The 19,225-nt window shown below is 45.0% G+C and overlaps 1 protein-coding gene across 1 annotated transcript in view; it reads right to left on the bottom strand.

Moving 5' to 3' along the window:
- The window catches only part of STK31 (serine/threonine kinase 31), a 171,657-nt gene that overhangs the window by 11,650 nt on the left and 140,782 nt on the right, over nucleotides 1–19,225 (bottom strand). Inside the window, exons 20-23 of the mRNA XM_088457856.1 lie at nucleotides 14,842–14,928; nucleotides 14,169–14,318; nucleotides 8,475–8,594; nucleotides 6,443–6,511 (exon numbers count right to left, since the gene is read on the bottom strand). Of these exons, the coding sequence (XP_088313982.1) occupies nucleotides 6,443–6,511; nucleotides 8,475–8,594; nucleotides 14,169–14,318; nucleotides 14,842–14,928 (426 nt within the window). The remainder of the gene's footprint in view (nucleotides 1–6,442; nucleotides 6,512–8,474; nucleotides 8,595–14,168; nucleotides 14,319–14,841; nucleotides 14,929–19,225) is intronic.

Here is a 19,225-nt window from a genome sequence, read left to right as displayed (position 1 = left end):
TTTATATAGTGCACAATTTGCATAAACACATGGACAGATTATCAATGTGAACAACTGCCTTTTTATGGTTGGCCTGCCACACTCAGTCAGCTGCTAGTAATGCGACTCAGACTCACCAAGTCACTGTGCAGCGGGTAGCGTCCTGCAATGAGTCTCACTGCCGCTGTGGGTGGATCCGGTCACTGTATCCAGACTCTTGCTGCGTAGTAGTATCCAGCAAGGTCCCTGTTCGGGCACCAAGTGTGACAAGAACCACATAGACATCCGACAGAAGTTTATTTTCTCACCACAGGCAGATATACAGGTCAGTGCAGTGTTCACAGGCAAGATGTTATAGCAGGTACACAAAATATTCCATACAGCAACACAGTTGATGTATGGAAGATCCCTAACACTAGTCACCCTCGGGCCTATAACCTGGGCGACTAATTCACAGTCAGGATCATTGTGGATTTGCGCCGACACAACTTTAAAGATAGATAACAGGTGCTGCTAATTAGCCTTGCTTTTGGTTTACAACTGATCCCAGGAAAACCTGGACTGGATCTCATTACCATGCTGTTTATTGCTCAATCTCTGAACAAACCTGCTGCTCCAGGATTTATCCATAGGAGGTGAGAGAGGGAGAGAGATGAAAGCACCCTCGGTCAGGCTGTCTACTGAGAGAGCGCTCGGCCAGGGATGGGGTAGGTGCTAACAGGAAGAGCCTGTCTCCCCCTCTGGTGCGGACCCCAGGGACATGTGCATCACTGCAGTAAGCAGTGTCCTGTTCCCCTGTGCCCGTGTGGTCTAGTGTATGGAGCGGGGACACCTGGAGCCTACACTGCTGGTGGTCCCCACAACAGCGGTATATAGCCGCGAGCATGCGGCAAGCAGGGAGCTGCTCTTACCTGTCCCAGTTCGCAGCCGGCTGCGGGCTCCGGGAGCAGTGTGTGCTGTCCCTCGGCTAAAAACCGAAGCAGCCGCCGGTGCTACCGCCACTGGTGCGGCGGTGACGGCGTCCAATAGGACACCCTTCACTGCCCGCTCTCCATTGAATATAATCAGAAAATAAATAAAATGAAAGTAACAGGGGGCCACTTAAAAGCAGGCCCCACAAACGGGAGCCTGCTCCTGCTTTCACCACTGCTGACCGGTGGCTTGGGGAGCGGTATAGTGGAGAGGGAGTCAGGGGTCTGGTATGGAGCCTAGATTGCGTTTCTATTTCCCAAAAAGGAAACAGAGATCAGCTTTGAATGTTTAGCCCTGAGAATACAAATCCTAAAACAGTTAATTTAGTAATCTAATTCTGGTAGTGCAATCACATTGCCTTCAATCACATTCTTTTCATCCCTGGTTTTCTCACCCAGGAATCCACCATATTTATCCAAAAGCCACTCCTTCAAAATTCTAGCTAGATGTGAGGGAGAATTCTTGCTAATTAAAAAGTGTAAGGCCTGGAGGGCCATGACCAGTATTAACAGGTCAGAGAAGTATTGAACCAATGACCTGTTTGATGGCGGATCATGGAAAGGACGTATGTAAGCTGGGCCTCCCCGTATTGGAAGCCAGGATGCAGGATACATAGACTGCCTGAGTTTGAGAACCAGCGCAAAGATTAGAGGGAACAGAGATGTCCCACAGTTAATTCGGTGGGGCACAAAGGTGTACCAGTTAACTGCTCAATTTGATGTATAGGACCTCTCATCTTATGCATAGACTTCTGAGTCTCATCACAAAAAGTGTCCCAAAAAGAGACGCAGAATGGGGTACATGCCAGATAACTGGATCTAAAACGGTCAAATTGTTACCCAGTAGGTTAGCCTTGGTTCAAAAGAGCAGATAAGCAAAAGAGGGAACACTTCCCTGAGATTGTGGTGGTCAAGGAACACTGGTGTACATGCAAGTCTGATCTGATGCTATGGAATATCTAGCTAAAGCTTGACAATTAGAAAGCTGGAATCACATGCTTGCAGTAAGGTTCAATATGCTGCCTGCTGTCACATGTGCAAATCCTTTTTAATACCTCCTGGATAGTTTAATCATCTCTCCCATTGCAGCTACCGAACCTGTGCATGCCTCAGTTACTATCCTACAGTGTTATAATGTCCTGCTTTAGTATGGTCCGTTTACTGTACTCTCCACCCTTCAGCAAACCACAGCCTCCAGAAAGGCTTCTGCAAAGAGCCAGGTGGAAAAATGTGGACACAGTTAATCCATTAATGTTCAGATCTCTGTGTCAGAAGCTTGAGTGAAGGAGACTTGACGGTAGTAGGTGGACACATTTTGCAAAGTTCCCTTATGTCACACTCCAAGGGGGATATTCAATTACAGTGGTGCTTGAAAGTTTGTGAACCCTTCAGAATTTTCTATATTTCTGCTGAAATTTGGCTTAAAACTACCTCAGATTTTTACACAAGTCTGTCTTAGAAATGCTATTTTTTTTTTAATGAAAATGATCCAAAATCACATATCTGAGTAAAAGTATGTGAACCTTTAGGCTTAGCAGATATTTTGAAGGTGAAATTAGTGTCCGGTATTTTCAATCTATGGGATGACAATAAGGTGTGTGGACAACCTGTATTTTTAAAAGAACAGGGATCTATCAAAGTCTGATGTTCACAACACATGTTTGTGGAAGTGTATCATGCCACATTCTCATCAGGCTGGAAAAGATTACAAAACCATCTCTAAAGAGTTTGGACTCCACCAATCAACATTCAGACAGATTGTGTACAAATGGAGGAAATTCCAGACCATTATTACCCTACCCAGGAGTGGTCGACCAACAAAGATCACACAAAGAGCCAGGCGTGTAATAGTTTGCAAGGTCACAAAGAAACCCAAGGTAACCTCTAAGCCAGTGGTTCCAAAACTCTGTCCCCAAGGCCCCCTAACAATCCAAATTTTTAGGATATCCATACTGAAGCACAGGTATTAGTAGATCAGTCAGTTTGGTTATACCATCTATGCACAAGCATGGATATCCTTAAAACCTGGACTGTTAGGGTGCCTTGAGGACTGAGTTTGACAACCCCTGCTCTAAGCAACTGAAGGCCTTTCTCACATTAGCTAATATTAATGAGTCCACTAACGTTCCCGCTAGGCTGTTTCAGCGGGGCGACGAGCCCTGCCCCCTCTGGTGTGGCACCCTGCTGAAACAGCTTGCAAGTACCGTCCCCACCAGTGGGTCACAGTGTCCCGCGGGTGGGAAAAACTGCTGTGAAGCGGTCACCGCCGGTGAATAGATACCGGGCACATGCGCCCAGCATCCATTCACACTGATAGCAGTGCTTGGGGGCAGCGCAGCATGTCCATGAGTGCCGGGCATGCCCCCCGAGAGTAACAAAAAGGGGACACATCTTTTCCTTGGCAATGCCCATTTTTGGGGGCACACGCAGATGTGCCCTTTCTCTAGGTCCGGCGCAGAACCTACAGTGAACACTAGGACACAATCAGCAGGACACTGAACAATGGTGTGCAAAGCAGGATTGCAATGGGAAAGCCGCTGGTCTCCAAAAAGAACATTGCTACCAGTCTGCAGTTTTCTAAAGCTCACCTGGACAAGCCAGAAGACTATTGAAAAGAGGCTTTTTGGTACTTACCGTTGAATCCTTATCTCTGAGTCAGGCTGGGGGACACTGGACCATGGGGTTGTAGGTGGGAAGGTGTGGAGTTGGTACTAACTACTGAAAATTTCCAACCCAAGTTGCTCCCCTCTGCAACCCCCTGACATCAGTACAACTTGAAAAGTGCCTGGTAAGGAGAAGCAATACTCAGCGACACAGTCACACCGAAAAATAACGAAAACTGATGGTCATTAGGACCCAAATCATAACTTATACCCAACACGATTGAGCGTGAGCGAGGGAATGCAGTGTCCCCCAGCCTGACTCAGAGGAAAGAATTCCACGGTAAGTACCAAAAATCCTCTTTTCTCTTTCGTCTGGGCTGGGGGATATTGGACCATGGGACGTTGAAAAGCCTCCCCAGAGGAGGGAACGCTCAGGTCGCCTGACCGAAGAACTGTATGCCCAAAGTGGGCGTCGTTGGAGGCAAAAACATGAAACCTGTAGAACCGCGCAAACGTGTGGACAGATGACCAGGTAGCTGCGCGACAAACTTGTTCAGCTGAGGCCCCGTGGCGCGCTGCCCAGGAGGCCGCCACTGCCTGAGTGGAATGAGCCGCCCCGCATCAGAGTAAGCCTTTGAGATCACTGAGTGGAGCCATCTTGCAATGGTATGCTTCGTGGCTGGCCAGCCACGTTTGTGGATGTCGTAGAGGACTAGTAGAGAGTCCGTACGATGTAAATTCGCAGGGCCCGGACGACATCCAACAGCGACAGATCGTCATGGTCCCGTGAAGACTGTGAAGGTGAAAAATTTCCTGGTTCAAGTGGAAAGATGAAACCACTTTCAGTTGAAAAGAAGGAACCGTTCTGAGAACAGCCGTGTCGTCATGGAAAACAAGAAAAGGTGGTTTGCAAGACAAAGCCCCCAACTCAGAGACCCGCCTAGCTGAGGCAAAAGCCATAAGAAAAACCACTTTCCACGTGACGAACCGAAGGTCCACGGATTCCAACGGCTCAAACGAAGCCTGCTTAAGAGCCGACAGAACCAGGGGCCAGTCTCTTCTCTGGCTCCCTGGGCAATGCCGTGCTGAAGAAACGTTGCGGCGGTGGCCCCCTTAGGTCGATTACAACGCCCCCCAACCAGGCATCCGCACCCGAAGCCACCCACCGGTCCCGGAAAAGGAAGAGTGGGGTTTTTCCATTTTTTGAGCGGCGGGAGGTGTTTTTTTTCACACCCCCAGAGAACGACCAATTTTTCATAAAATCCATATTTTTTTAGGAAAAATGGTCGGGAATTGCTCTGGAACACTCAGCCCCCACCCCCCCCAATTACTAATCAAACAAATGGAAGTTTCCAATTAGTTTAGTCAGTAATTAGTTCCAATTAGTTTACTCGCCTTTCAAAGCATCGTCTTCTTCATCCTGGCTGTCAGGACCCGGTCCTCTGCAGCAGTGTGTGTAAGTATGTGTAAGGGTGTTTGTGTGTGTGAGTGTCTGTGTGACCCAGTGTGTGTGAGCCCATCCGGAGGCAGCAGCAGGGAGAACAACACATCTGCCAGCAGAGCCCTCCACAGTGCAAAGATGGAGGGAACATGACTGGGAACCGTGGAGACCACTGGACCGGTAAGTAGTGTGTTTGTTTTTTTCCCTCGCACCACTGGGTTTTCAGTGCTGAAATTTGAATACCACGGGTACCGGGAACACGTATACACGCAATAATCCAAAATTGGGTACGAGGTCCGCGTGATTTTCTGCGGTGAAAACCTTGCTCCCAATTAAATATACCCCTAAGGAGGCAGCGTGGAGAGTGCCCTGAGCAGTCCGGAGGCACCACTGGTTGTCCATATTCCCATTGTCACACAAACGGTGTGTCACGTGAGTACTCACATTGAAGTTCCAGCTGTAAGAGCCGTGCACGGCCAGAGACCCAGTAACACTAATACGTGGAAGGCTAATAAGCCAGAGAATACTATATAATAGTTATCCATCTTGGAAAGTAACCTATTATCGGTTTAACATTAACAGAGTTTGGCTATTGTCACCGATGATGCTATTTAGCTGGGCATAGACAAATAGCCAGCATCTTTGACATTATTATATGGTCTGCTTTTGTGTGGGAATACCAGTCATCGATCCAACCCGGTTTATGTATTTTTTAATCAGCTGACTCACCATGTTTGCCTGGTTAGGCACACACAGATCGGTACATGTGTACTTCCAGAAATAGTCCCATTGGACATCTAATGGTGTTTTAACAATTTTCACTGGTGCTGTTAAGAGTTTACATCAGCTGTGTAATCACAGTGTGTTCATTTTTAGAGTTTCTGTTTTATGTTGTCATTTTATATCATATTTTATGTGATTAAATACTGTTTATATGCTCTCTGTGGTCAGCGCTGTTCATCTGTTTCCGAATCTCAACGAAATACTGCCATAGTGCCACTCAAACGTATGCTATTCTATCTCTGGTGAGATAAGATGAGTGCATATAAAAGGATATATTAAATTTATAGTCAACGGTTCCTTATTTAGCTACTTATGTACGTATTAGCTATGTATTGTTCATATGTTCAACGTCCACTACATACATTCATTTCATACAAGGGAAAATGAAACCTAAATTCCAAATGCTGAAACGGTGGAACTTCCTATTTAAAACAAAACCTCTACAGAAAATTGCCTAAGTTTGAGAAACAGTACAAACGAGTTATCATTAAATAATCTGAACGTCGTGCAAAATTTTAATATTTATCTCTTACAGATTATTTTACTAAATATATGCACAAATATAAAAAGTACTATGGAATTCACGTTTCATTTATCTTTAAAAATGTTAATAGGAAGGTTCAGCATATTCACAAAACACAAATCATATATAATACTGATTATACCATGTCAATTTTCTTTAGATCAGGTGTTCCATCTGATTTTAATATAATATTTTTGTTTCCCACGCAGACCTGGAAAAAAAAAAAAAAAAAAACGTTAAATGGTTTTGATTATTAATCTAATCTACAGTGTGTGGCAAAGTCACGGACATGTGTTTGCTATTGATGGGTAAGTGCAATAAAATGTAATAAAGTATGTTCAATTTTGTAAGACTGTAGGATTTTTGCTTTTTAAGATCTCAAAATTCATCATGTTCTGTTTGTATGTCTAAAGGGTTCATGCCCAAGTTTTTCAAAATGGATGCAATTTGTGAAAATTTGGGCAAGCTAAGGACAGCAGCTACAACTAGCAGTGAAATGTGCTGCATAAGGTGTAGTCTAAGGGGAAAAAGGCAAATTTATTTAACACATGGGGGTATATTGACTAAAGTGCGGGTTTACAAAAGTGGAGATGTTGCCCATGGCAACCAATCAGATTCTAGCTATCATTTTGTAGAAGGTGTTAGCTAAGTTGAATCTGATTTTGTAAACCCGCACTTTAGTAAATACTCATTTAGAGCTAGGAGCAAATCCAGTAAAAAGGTGTAAATGTGCCCCTAGACAAATCATGGTGCACTGTAGCTTTTGCATGTAACATGCAAATACTGGGCTGGACGAGCGCTATATTTTACCTATGGTTGACGTCCCCTAATGCTAAAAGTGATGTTATGCTATGGAAATAATATTCCAAGTGTTCTATAAAACAGAACTTTTATAGATATTAAGGGGCATAATCAATTGCGAGTGTAAATATTTTTTCACCCTGCACAAGGTTTTCCCCATTCAACTGGCTGCAAGAAATTTAGCAGTAGGAATTTCAATAGGAATTAACACAGCTTTTTTTCTCGCAGCTTTAGAGCAGGCGCTAAATTGGGAAAGATCTCCATTCTAAGGTAAAAATGTCAGGACTTGGGGCCTGATTCAGATGATGTTGACCCAGTGCGCATGTGATTCAGTCGATGTTGGCCCAGTGCGCATGTTACACGACGGAGCCGGCTCCGTCGTGCGAATGCGCGAGACCCGGATAGCGATGGGCAAGCCGTCGCTACGGGTCTCGTACCAAAGGGGGCATGTTGTCGATGGTGAGTGGGAACGCCTACCGTCTGGGGCTGGCCCCAATGACATCACAAGTGATGTCAGTGGGAGTGCTCTCGGCTCTGATAGAGCCGAAAGCACTCCAGGGCTTGCGGCCACGAGACCCTACCACAAGGGTCTCGTCGCAAGCCCGATGGTCTTGACCATCGCGACCATCTTCCTGGCTGCTCTAAAAATTAAGAAGGACGGCCCTGATTCAGAGCGAGCGCTCTGTCAGAGCGTCCGGCTCTGAATCAGGGCCTTGGTTCAGAACCTCTGCCCACCCCCCAATGACTAATTAGGCAATGGAAAGTTTTCAATTAGCTTAATTGATCCATTAATTACATGTCATCATTTGGTTAAAAAAAGTGGCCTCAAATTACCCCAAAATTAACTTTTGTTATTTTATGCACCCAAAACCTAACTTAAAAGTATTTATTTAAATGGAAAAAATAGCTTATTTTTTTTTTACTGGCCTCAAATTGCCCCAAAATCAACCTTTTTATTTTATTTTCATTTAATTAACCCCAATTTATTTATTTTTTTTGTTTTAAATATGTTTTAATAATGCACAAATCAACCTTCTTTTAACATTTTTAATGCTCACATTTTTTTTATTTGGGACGGTAAGTAACAACTCTGTTACCCACTATTTTCAATTTTTGGGGGGCTACAGGCTGCTTTGCATAGTTTTCTTTTTAATATTTAATGCTGGTTTTTGCAGGATATATTACAGCAACCTTTTTTTTTTTTTTTTACAGTTGGATAACGTGGGAATCCACGTTAATGAAAATTTTGGTTGGGATAGCCGCAGTAATTTTACCCACAAAATGCTTGCGGTTAATTGAATATGCCCCTAAATGTGTCTATTATAAAATGACAATTATACATCACTGATAAAAATGTTATAAACTAGACATACCCACAACAAGATGATCCCATAGGCATAAACATCTGAGGCTTTTGAAGCTGGGTCTCCTAGTTTTAATTCGGGAGCGGTCAACAGTGGGAAACAAATGGACGTGGCTGAACTCCGCTGCTCCTAGAAGTGGTTCAGAAAAAAAAAAAAAGTATGAACAATGTACAGTACATGAGACAGCATTGCTCAAGGCAAACTCATTATGAAGAGCATCTATCATTTAGTCATGACTCTACACACAACAAAATAAAAAAATGCAGAGTAGAAACTTAAAAATCATAATAAAAATGTATTGGAACAAAGCAATTAAAATTACAAAATATAAATTCTTTCCACAATGGAAAACAAATACTGTTTGGGAAGTTCTTCCCAACCCTGTTTCAGAGGTTCCCACAAATGTACTGCACTTGTAGGTTGCTTTGCGCACATCCTACTGTACAGGTTATCCTAAACCAGTTTCACAGGGCTTACGTCTGGAGACCGTGCTGACCATTCCATGATTTGAAGCCTTCTATCTTATTCTCAAAAGTAGTTCTGACATGGAGGTAGGTATGTTTTGAGTCATTGTCTTGCTGTAAGATGAATCCTAGACCAACTAGGCGTAAATCAGAGGGTATAGCATGGCGCTGCAAAATGTTGTAGTAGCCCTTTTAGTTCAGGGTGCCAGTCGCCGACTTGGAATCCAGAAAGAGAGACGCAGACAACCATGTTTCCTCCTCCATGTTTGATGGTGCCACAGGGGCTTATTTACCTAGCGGCAGCTTGTAAAAGCTGCAAATTCACAGCGTGTTTAAGCAAAGGGACAAATCTTTTAATAGCAAAAAAAAGGGATTTTGCAAGCATTGCTCTTTTAAAATTTGGGATTAAACACGCCAGTGGTGATAGCCTTTAAAAGCTGCTGCTTAGTAAATAATTCCCAGACCCTGAGTAAACATCCTTTCGTCTACACGATGACATACACTCTTTCCAATAACATGGAGCTGATCGTTGCCAGGAAGTCTGGCTTCTTCAGCCTCCCTCGGCACACTTAAAACCAGCTCCCTAGGAGCCGCAGAGTCCAGATAACCAGATAGCCACATCATATCCGTTAGAGCGTTCCCATGGGATCACTTTGGAGACTCCTGGTTACTGGAAGCTGGGGAACGGCGGGAACTGCACATTTCCAGGAGGAAAAAAAAGAGGACATAAGAGGACTTGTGTCTTACCTGGTTAAGTCCTTTTCTCCGAACTCCATAGGGGACACAGGCTTAGACCATGTGTATAGGTGGAGCAGGAGTCCGGGCACCAAATAGTTAAGCCTTTTCTCTCAGCAGCCCTGGCTTCTCCTCCCTATACCCCGCCCCAGCCCGGCCAGTTAAGTTAGCAAGCCCAAAGCAGAAACGAGGAAGAGGAGAAAGAACGCCGACCTACACAGACTGGTCCAAACACCCAGAAACGCTAAAGGAGGACTGGAAGTAGAGTAAAAAAACCCTGCCAGCCCGGTGCGTCAGGGTGGGCGGCCTGTGTCCCCTATGAAGTTCGAAGAAAAGGACTTAACCAGGTAAGACATAAGTTCTTTTTTCTGCTACACAATCCATAGGGGAAACAGGCTTAGACCATGGGAAGTCCCAAAGCTATCCCATTACGGGAGGGGACGCGCTGCAGCTGCACTAAGAGCCCCTTCTGCAAAAAGCTGTGTCCACGGCAGCGAAGGAGCCAAATGAACAGATCCGGAATAAAGCATGAGCAGAAGACCATAGTGCCTCTCTATGAAGCTGCTCAGCCGAGGCACCTCTGGCAAGCCTCTCAAGAAGTACAGATGTGCCCAAGTTCATTGTGGCCAATCAACGTCCCCCATCTACTAAGCAAATAGGAGACCTCAGTTTTTCGTAGGGAAATACTTCGGACTCCAGCTTACTAGAAATTCCTTTTTGTTGGTTTAATTATTGATTAATGCTTTGCCATATATGTGCTGAACTCAGTTGCATTCTGATTATTTGCTCCTACTTTTTAAATGTATATGCTTTTATATTTTGATAATTAAATTGACCTGATTTCAGGAAATATAATTTTTATAATATTTTTTATTAATACTACTACATGTGTATACTTTAAGCGCTGTGTTACACACCTTTAGTATCAGCAGTCTTTGAGAATTTATCAGAGACTTGACACCCCTCCTCACAGCTGCTATTAACCTCTTATTATTTAAAGCGCCTTTCCTTTAAGGATTCTCTTTTTCCTATCAAAGACCATAAGGTTGTTTAGAGAAGGTAGAAACCCCTGCTGTGTAAATGATTTACCATGACTTTCGTTAAAAGTCTATGGGCTCTGCAAAGACTAAATGGCAATGTCTGAAAATGAAAATGCTCCTCTCAGACCACAAGCCAGAGGAAACTCTGGTGACTGGGTCGGATAGGAAACTGCAAATAGGCCTCCCACAATTCCCCCAGAGCCAGAATGATGGATAGACACTCCATGGCATATCAAAAAGCCTATTGAGGAATTCCAGGTGAACAAAGAAGAGACTGGCAAAAAGTCCCACTGAGAAGGCCAGCAGGGCATGAACAGCCCAGTTGGAAAAAATAGGAACTAAGGCCTTTCCTGAAAGGCTACGACATAGCCCCAGGAGAGAAAACCTCCCCCTCAGGTATCCTACACTGTTGCGATCCAGGTGATGGAAACAGCAAAAGTCATTCTCCCACGCTGGACCCCCCCTAGGTGGAGGTCTGCCTAGTGAAGCCTGTCAGCAGGATAACTGGTAAACCTGGGTAACCCAGAGCCCTGGGAAAGGATGACCCTTGGTCTTCCCCTCCGAGGTAAGGAGCGAAAATTAGAAAATCGCCACCTAAGTCACAGAAGGGAGGAAGGTCATCCTGGACGCCGCCATTGTGGCCTTCCTAAAGTCTGAGTCAGCGTGCCAGAAATTAAGTCAGAGAGCTCGCCTAACAGCCACTAAGGATGCTGACACCTGAAGTCAGGACACCAGTAGATATTGTTGCCTATTCTTCTATAATAGGCCACCTTTAGATATTCTCACCTCACACAGCTCGTTCCAATGGGAAACTGACCTGAGGCTCTACTAAAGAGCATCCGTCCAACTTCCAAAGGTTATAGCTACATAAGCAGAAGTCAGGACTGTATGCGCGATAGCGTCTGCAGAATATAAGTCGCTTTTAAGGAAAGTTCCCCTGTCCGGCCAACGAATCCCAAGGGATGCCGTATTTGGACTAGGAAGGGCAGCATTCTAGACTAGGCGGGCCAAACGAGCATCCGCTGAGGAGGAGGCTCATTATGCCCGGTCTGCAGCAGGTAGAGAACTTAAGGATGCAAGGAGCTTAGAAACCCTGAGGTGCCCATTAGGGTGAGCTCTCCGTAGAAGGTCCACACGCTGCGCAAAAGAACCATCTACCGACCGAAGCACTAGCCTTAGGCATTTGTAGTATACCGCACCTGGTATTCCCAGAAGGTCCAAACCAAGGCCTGACCCTGTTTAGCTTCCGAGATCAGATGACATTAAGCCTCGGCAACCATGAAGCGAAGAACAGCTCTTATCCCGTTAAACCAGGCGGCTACATTTAGCTGCGGTATAGGACAGATTAAGGTCTGAAATATTAGACATAGTGTCCCAGTGAGCTGAGGAACTTCCACTTACCGGACAGGAACGCAACACTATCTAGACTAGGACTCAGACTAGTATGGGAGGAAACCGAAGTACCCGGAAGAAACCCACGCAAGCACAGGGAGAATATACAAACTCCACACAGTTAGGGCCGTGTGCTGTGAGGCAGTAATGTGCCTGAACTGCAGTTCCTGTCCAGTCTCAGCTAAAAAGATAGACACCAGCACAGCTAGGCCCCAGTAGGGACAGTAGAAGGGGGAGCGGGCCCTTGGGTTGCCAGTCTGTGTGGCGGACACACTCTGACACTGCAGAGGATGTGCACTAGCCTGTAGCCAACTGCAACTTTACATATAAGAGAGGTAGTCCAGGCCAGTTCCAGGTGGAGGTTATTGCTAACTGACACTCTGGCTGTGAATCTGCGAAACACCGGAGCAGAGCCCATCGTGGTACGAAGCCTGAGGGGAAAGTACAGAGGTACAAGTCCTGCAGTTACACAACGCTGAAGCACCCACATCCCTGGGTTCTTTGCCCTTGGAAAACCTGTTAAGCAATCCAGGGAGTCCCCACACACCAGTTAGGTAAACTACTGTGTGCAATAAAATGGGGAGTGCAATGAATGTGACCTTACCATACAATAAGCGGGGCTTTACAGACGAGGCATTTACTAAATGGTCTGAAGAGATTTTAGGAGTAAAATGTACTCCTGAACACAAATACATGCACACAGAAACATACAATGCTGTATCAATGGGCAGTTAATGCTCAACAATCCAAACCCCAGTCGGTAGGAAGAAGCGTAGTGTATAACCTGACCCAAGAAGAATAGGTACACAGGAAGACAGGAGCCCTTTGCTGCTCTCCAGAAACTGACTGAAGCAGGCACCATTTAAAATGGCTGCTCAGTGTCTCAGTTGGGAGGGAAGAGAGGAGCATCCCTGTGGCATGGCTGTTGCAGTGAAGGAGCGTGCCAAGGAAGCGGGGGAGGTGCTGAATGGGGAGAGCCTACCCCCCCCTTGCTGAACCAGATCCCCCAGGACAATGGCTGCAACTAATGAAGCGCAACATTGCTTGTGCCCTGGTGGTCTACCGGAAACCGTTAGTCAGCACCGCCGGTGGTCTCCCACACCAGCGGTAACAGTTGCTGCAGCACAGCTCCCTGTAAACAGGGAGCCCCTCTTACCTCTGGGCTTGTCTGTGCTCACTCCCCGGCGTCTGGCTGCGGGTCCCCAGTGTGTGCTGGGGGACCGGCCATGGTCACTGACCCGCTCGCCAGTGCTGCAGCCGCCAGCGCAGGGGGTCTGTGGAGCGGCAGTCCTATAGGACGTCTAGCGCTGCCCACTCATAGGTAAAAAATAGTAAAATAAATAAAAAAATAAAAAAAAAAGCTGAGACTGCAGAAAAATCTCTAACATGTACCCTGCTCCTGCAGGGCACCAAACTGAACTGGCCTGCCTGGGGGTGGGGTATGGGGGGGAGGAGCCAGTGCTGCTGGGAGAAGAAGCTTAACTATTTGGTGCCCAGACTCCACCTATACCATTGGTCTAAAGCCTGTGTCCCCTATGGATTGTGTAGAAGAAAACCTAAACTACTCAAGACTGGCTCCTGAAGTTTAAAAGATAAGAAAGAAATTTTTTTTTTACCTATTTCTAGCTATTCTATACTGCACAAAACTCTGATCTGTTGAGCGGTTGCCTGGGTGAACCAGTTATACTAAATATAATGTACCTAATGAAGTGTTATGTTCAAATGTCCTAACTCCAAGCTTGAAGAATGTCTACACTTCTCCACAAAGAAAATGTATGTACATTACAACATTGGAAAAGCTGATAAATTAAACTGACAATCATGCTGACGATGTACAGTATGACTATTAAATGATTAAACTGACAATCATGCTGACGATGTACAGTATGACTATTAAATGATTAAACTGACAATCATGCTGACGATGTACAGTATGACTATTAAATGAAGAGACGATTCTGTTAACAACCAGGTGTGAAGTGACATCTGATCATCAAAAATTCTTCCAGTAAATCACATATAAAAGAAATCACCAGACATGTCAACACTACAATAACTGAACTTTTACTTACTGCATCTCTTGTGAAGTCAAAATCTCCAACTATTCCTCTTTCACGGTTTACAGCAAACACATTGTTATAATGCAGAGAACCAATCATTATATTTGCGGCATGTAGGGTATGTAGGCCTTGTGCTACCCCATTCATCACTTTCACAGTTTCCTACAAAGCATGATATAGGTAAGTCAGTGTCTGTGTTACATTTGTATCACTATTATACTTCATTAATTATAGAACATGTACTGAAATGGAAAAAGCACTGGTTTTGTTATTTCCAAGTAATATTGATAAATTATCAATTAAACACAAATTAGAGCCAATCATTTTTTTTTGCAGGTTAGTGTATAAACAAGTACATTGAGAGGCCTACAGATGAGATCTAGTGTATCTCACTATTCTTTGAATGCTATCGTATTCATGTCCTAAAGGGCCTTTAACCCCTGGGGATGCTATTTACCAGTTTCACTCGGCCGCAGAGTCCAGGCTTCGGCAACCTACTGTATGATAGACCTACAAGTATTGTGTATGGTACAACAGCTCCATTGTGATTTATGTGCAGAGATATGGATGCTATATATTCTTAGTGTGCAGGGCTGATGTAAAGAAAATTGGGAACTTAAAAAAAAAAAGAAAAAAAAGATTCTGTTTGTATCTTGTAACATGTAAATGAATATTATGTACTCACATATGCATTCAATTGATTGTTGGCTTGAATATGGCTCAAACTTTCACCAGAATAGAAAGGAACCATCAAGTATACCATGGGATCAGACTATAAAATAAAATGTGCACATTTGGACATATTACATTCAGGCTTTTCGGCAATAGATCATTTAAATTGTCCATTTGCTTCTTCAACATACTGTGGTATTCCTTATGGCTAATGATTAGAATGTTTAAGCAATATATAATACATTACAGCTTAAAGCTCGGCCGCCTATCTAACCTCTTTAATACAGCATGCCAGAGCCGTAGAAGGGTGCCTCTGTGCCCCGGAATGGCAGCCAACCTCCTTTCACAAGTGACGCCATGATGTCACACAATAAGCGCCTGAGCACTGGGTGTGAAAAAGGGTGGCGGGCTGCCTCTCCAGGGTGCCCTCGGGCCCTGGTCGTACATCCTCTAGTTATAGCCGTGCAGCATGCATAAAATGGAGAGTCCGTCAGCCCGAATCTTGTAGTTTACAATCCACATCATCAGTGGATCAGCATGTAGCCCTCTAAACTAAATCATTCACACATATGGTAAACTCCAGTCACTGCAATTTGGAAAACCAAACAAAATATCACTAAAGCTCAAAAAAACAACATCTGTTGCAGCTTGGAAAGTATCTCTCACAACTACTCATATCATTTTTAGGAATATGTCCTGCGGAATTGGTATGAAATACCGCCGGTTTCCCAGCAGCGGCAGCCCGACATCAGCAGAGATCCCGGCAGCGGAAGCCCGACAGCGCTGGAAATCCCGATCGTGGATAGGTAAGTATTCTCTAACCTAATCTAACATCCCTAACCCTCCTTAGGGGTGCCTAACCCTAACCTCCCCCCCAAGTGCCTAACCCTAATCCCCCCTCTAAGTGCCTAACCCTAAACACCCCCTTCCCCGCTGCCTAAACCTAAGTCCCTCGGGGGGGTGCCGGGGTGCCTAACCCTAACCTTCCCTCCCCTAGCCTAACCCTCCCTGGGGGGTTGCTTAAGCCCAAGTCCCCCCGGGAGCCATAAACCTACCCCTCCACCCCCCGCGGCTGTCTGCTCGCGGCGCCCGGCATGACTACGATCGGGATGCCGGGCGCCGGTCACCCGGCGTCGGGGAAATGCCGGGCGTCTCCATCTAGACGCCTGGCATTTCACCCTTGCCGGGATATGACAGTCAGGCAGCCGGCTGCCAGTATTTAGGCAGTCGGCTTCCCGATTGCATACCTGTCCTGCAGGGACGTACTATGGCCCCCACAAAAGCTGTACATTGGGTGCCTGATGAGGAGAGAATGTGGTTGGCATGTGATAAGACACTACTTGCCAATCAGTTGCCATCATCATGCAACCCATACCTAATTTTATTTAATTTCCAGGATACACAGAGTGGTGAAATCATGGAAGGACAAAGATTTTGAAAAATATTGGCAAGTGGTTAATCAAAGAGTCTTGACATCCGCCACTAATATCCAAGTCTGTTATGCTGGGCCTTGTCGCAGTAGACCACAGCTCTAAGTCCTGTGCAATTGTAGCGAGAGAACACTTGGGACCAAGCTGTCATTTAGGAACTGTGGTTCCAGCATCAGCAGCACTGTCTAGCAACTTATGATCGACTAATTGCATTATGAGCCTTGCAGCTAAGTATTTATAGTGTTCACTCCAGCATCTTGATAGGGTAGGCCAATCAAGAAGAGGGCACTTATGCCATGAAAAGGGTGTGTGGCTGCTTGGGAAGGGGCATAGCCTTGCACCGCATCCCTCTTTTCATCACTCTAAGGGGTGTGCATCACAGAGATGCTGGGCTGCCCCCAAGCTCTCCCCGCATGGTAACAGATACTGTGCACCCACAGCATCTATTCACAATCTGTAGAGTGCCCCCCCCCCCCCCCCAACTCTTTCCACTGCTGAAGAGGGAGGAGGGGTGACGCAGGCCCATCAGCATCAGGATGTTATCAGTGGGGTACCTCCATAAGGGCGGGACGCATTTTACCATTTTAAAATCGGGCAGGGCGTAACACCCTGCTGAAACAGCCTGGCGGAACGCTAATTTAATCATTAAGATGGCTGCTATATGCAGTTGTTGCTGTCTGTTCACATCACTGAACTGATATTTTAATTTGTACTGTATAGGAAAGAAGATTCACATTTGATTATTAAAGTGAAAAACAGATTTTGTAAAGTAAACAAATTTAATTTGCACGTAAACAGTGTGCCCACAGCTGCTGTGGAAATTCAGCAACACTATTGTGACATCACTGAATACTGTTACCATAATGATACGTCTCAATCTGGGTCTCTCTTGCACTACAGCAAAAACAGGTCATTTGTAAGTGTGTTCTAATGCTTTGCACCCACCTATACACTAATTCGCCCACCAAAAAAAAAATAAAAAAATAAAAAAAATCAGTAGGGCAGACTATAGGTGCATACACACGTAATGATTTTGTAACCAATGATTTTCTGTCAGATCTGTCAGATTTTCCCTTGAAAAAGTGAACAATCTTTTGAAGTGTAATAAACGATTTTTACAACGATGAACGAAAAATATTCCTTCCCTTAATGAAAATCGTTATGTTGCACATTCCGAAATGGACGATGAACTACAAACGGGAGCATGCTTGAACGATTTCCGTTCATCGTTATAACTCAGAAACTGAATGATTTTTTGAACGATTTAACGATAACGACAAATAGTTAAAAAAATAGTTACGTGTGTATGCACCTTATGAAATAGAAAAAGTTATTTCGGTTAAAACTGGCACTGCACATGGAGCTTAATTTGGTAACTGATATTTTTAAATATTCCCATTACACAGATTAATTACTTGTATAGTAATAAAAGAATACAAAATATTCCATCCACAATGAGGAATGATATCCAACATTATCAATGTGATACAGAGGGCCTGATTCAGACCCGCTCGCGAGCGCTGATCGTTCGCAAGCGGGTCGATGTTGGTCCAGTGTGGCTCCATCGTGCGCATGTGCGAGACCCGGATAGCGACGGAAAAGCCGTTGCTCCGGGTCTCGCTACAAAGGGGGCGTGCTGTCGATGTTGAGTGACAGCACGCCCCCTTTGGTGGACGTGCCTGCCCAGACAGAGGCATTCCCATGGGAACGCCTACCGTCTGGGGCCGGCCCCACTGACATCACAAGTGATGTCAGTGGGAGTGCTCTCGGCTCTGATAGAGCCGAAAGCACTCCAGGGCTTGCGGCCACGAGACCCTACCACAAGGGTCTCGTCGCAAGCCCGATGGTCGCGATGGTCTTGACCATCGCGACCATCTTCCTGGCCGCTCGCTATAGCTGTGGGTGGTCACCCACAGCTATACGAGCGGCCAGGAGGCCGCTCTAAAAATGAAGAAGGACGGCCCTGATTCAGAGCGAGCGCTCTGTCAGAGCGTCCGGCTCTGAATCAGGGCCAGAGTTCAGACAATATGTGTAATAAAAAGACTGGTGTATTTAGAGTCAAACTTCATCTAGTTCCTGTCAGTCTGGGGATATTTACACAGATAGCTTGTCCTCACTCAGGTGGCCACCTCTGCAAATCCTATGACTGTGCAACCCTGAATGGCCATGGATAAGAATTTAAGTGAACTTAGGGACTAACTTGGCTCACATGCACACAGTTCATGTGGCTTTCGGGATGCCCAAACCTTCTGTCTGTTCACACGTTTGTGTCCTTTGTGGGATCAAAGAGTTCCACAAGTTCCATTTCTTCCACGAAGCCCAGTGTGCCTAAAGATACTGCACTATAGTATTAGAAGTCATGACATCTAAAACTATATCACAGCATGTAATACTGTAACCATTATTGGGAGACAACTCTGAACACACTGGTGCACTACAAGGCATTTAAAGTTAGGAGCAAACTGTCGAAAGGTGGAGAACCCCTTTAATCACTGAAGTTTTTTTATTTTCCAAAAAAACTCTAAAATTTTAATTTTTTTTATGATTGCATTAGGTCAAGAACATCTATTTAATACGTATCTAACACAATATAAAATATATATATACTAAACATTTAACATTAATATGTTGCAGATCCTTCAATAATCATCTGAGTAACCCTATGGTCGCGCAGAATGGCCTCGGGAACAGAGACCCTGGCGCCATATTTTCTGCATATGGGATCGTAGATACACGCCCACAAACCGGTCACAACATACCCGCCATTCCCTGTTACCTCCCACAAAATGGCCCCTGCCTGTGAATCACTTGCAAATTAATCCTCACTACAACCGTAGTCGCATTTGATCGCAATTCAATGCATGCGCAGTCCAACAATGCTTTATGACAGACACCATCTATCACCTAGCAGTAGAGTGACTCTAGTGGAACTGTAAAGTATCAATTACATTTAGAAATAGCTCTTTA

This window comes from Taudactylus pleione, unplaced genomic scaffold, assembly GCF_031769625.1.
Source record: "Taudactylus pleione unplaced genomic scaffold, aTauple2 ptg000788l, whole genome shotgun sequence".
NCBI classification, from domain to species: domain Eukaryota; kingdom Metazoa; phylum Chordata; class Amphibia; order Anura; family Myobatrachidae; genus Taudactylus; species Taudactylus pleione.
The sequence above is the reverse complement of the archived record's forward strand: the minus strand, read 5'-3'. Positions and strand labels throughout refer to the sequence as shown.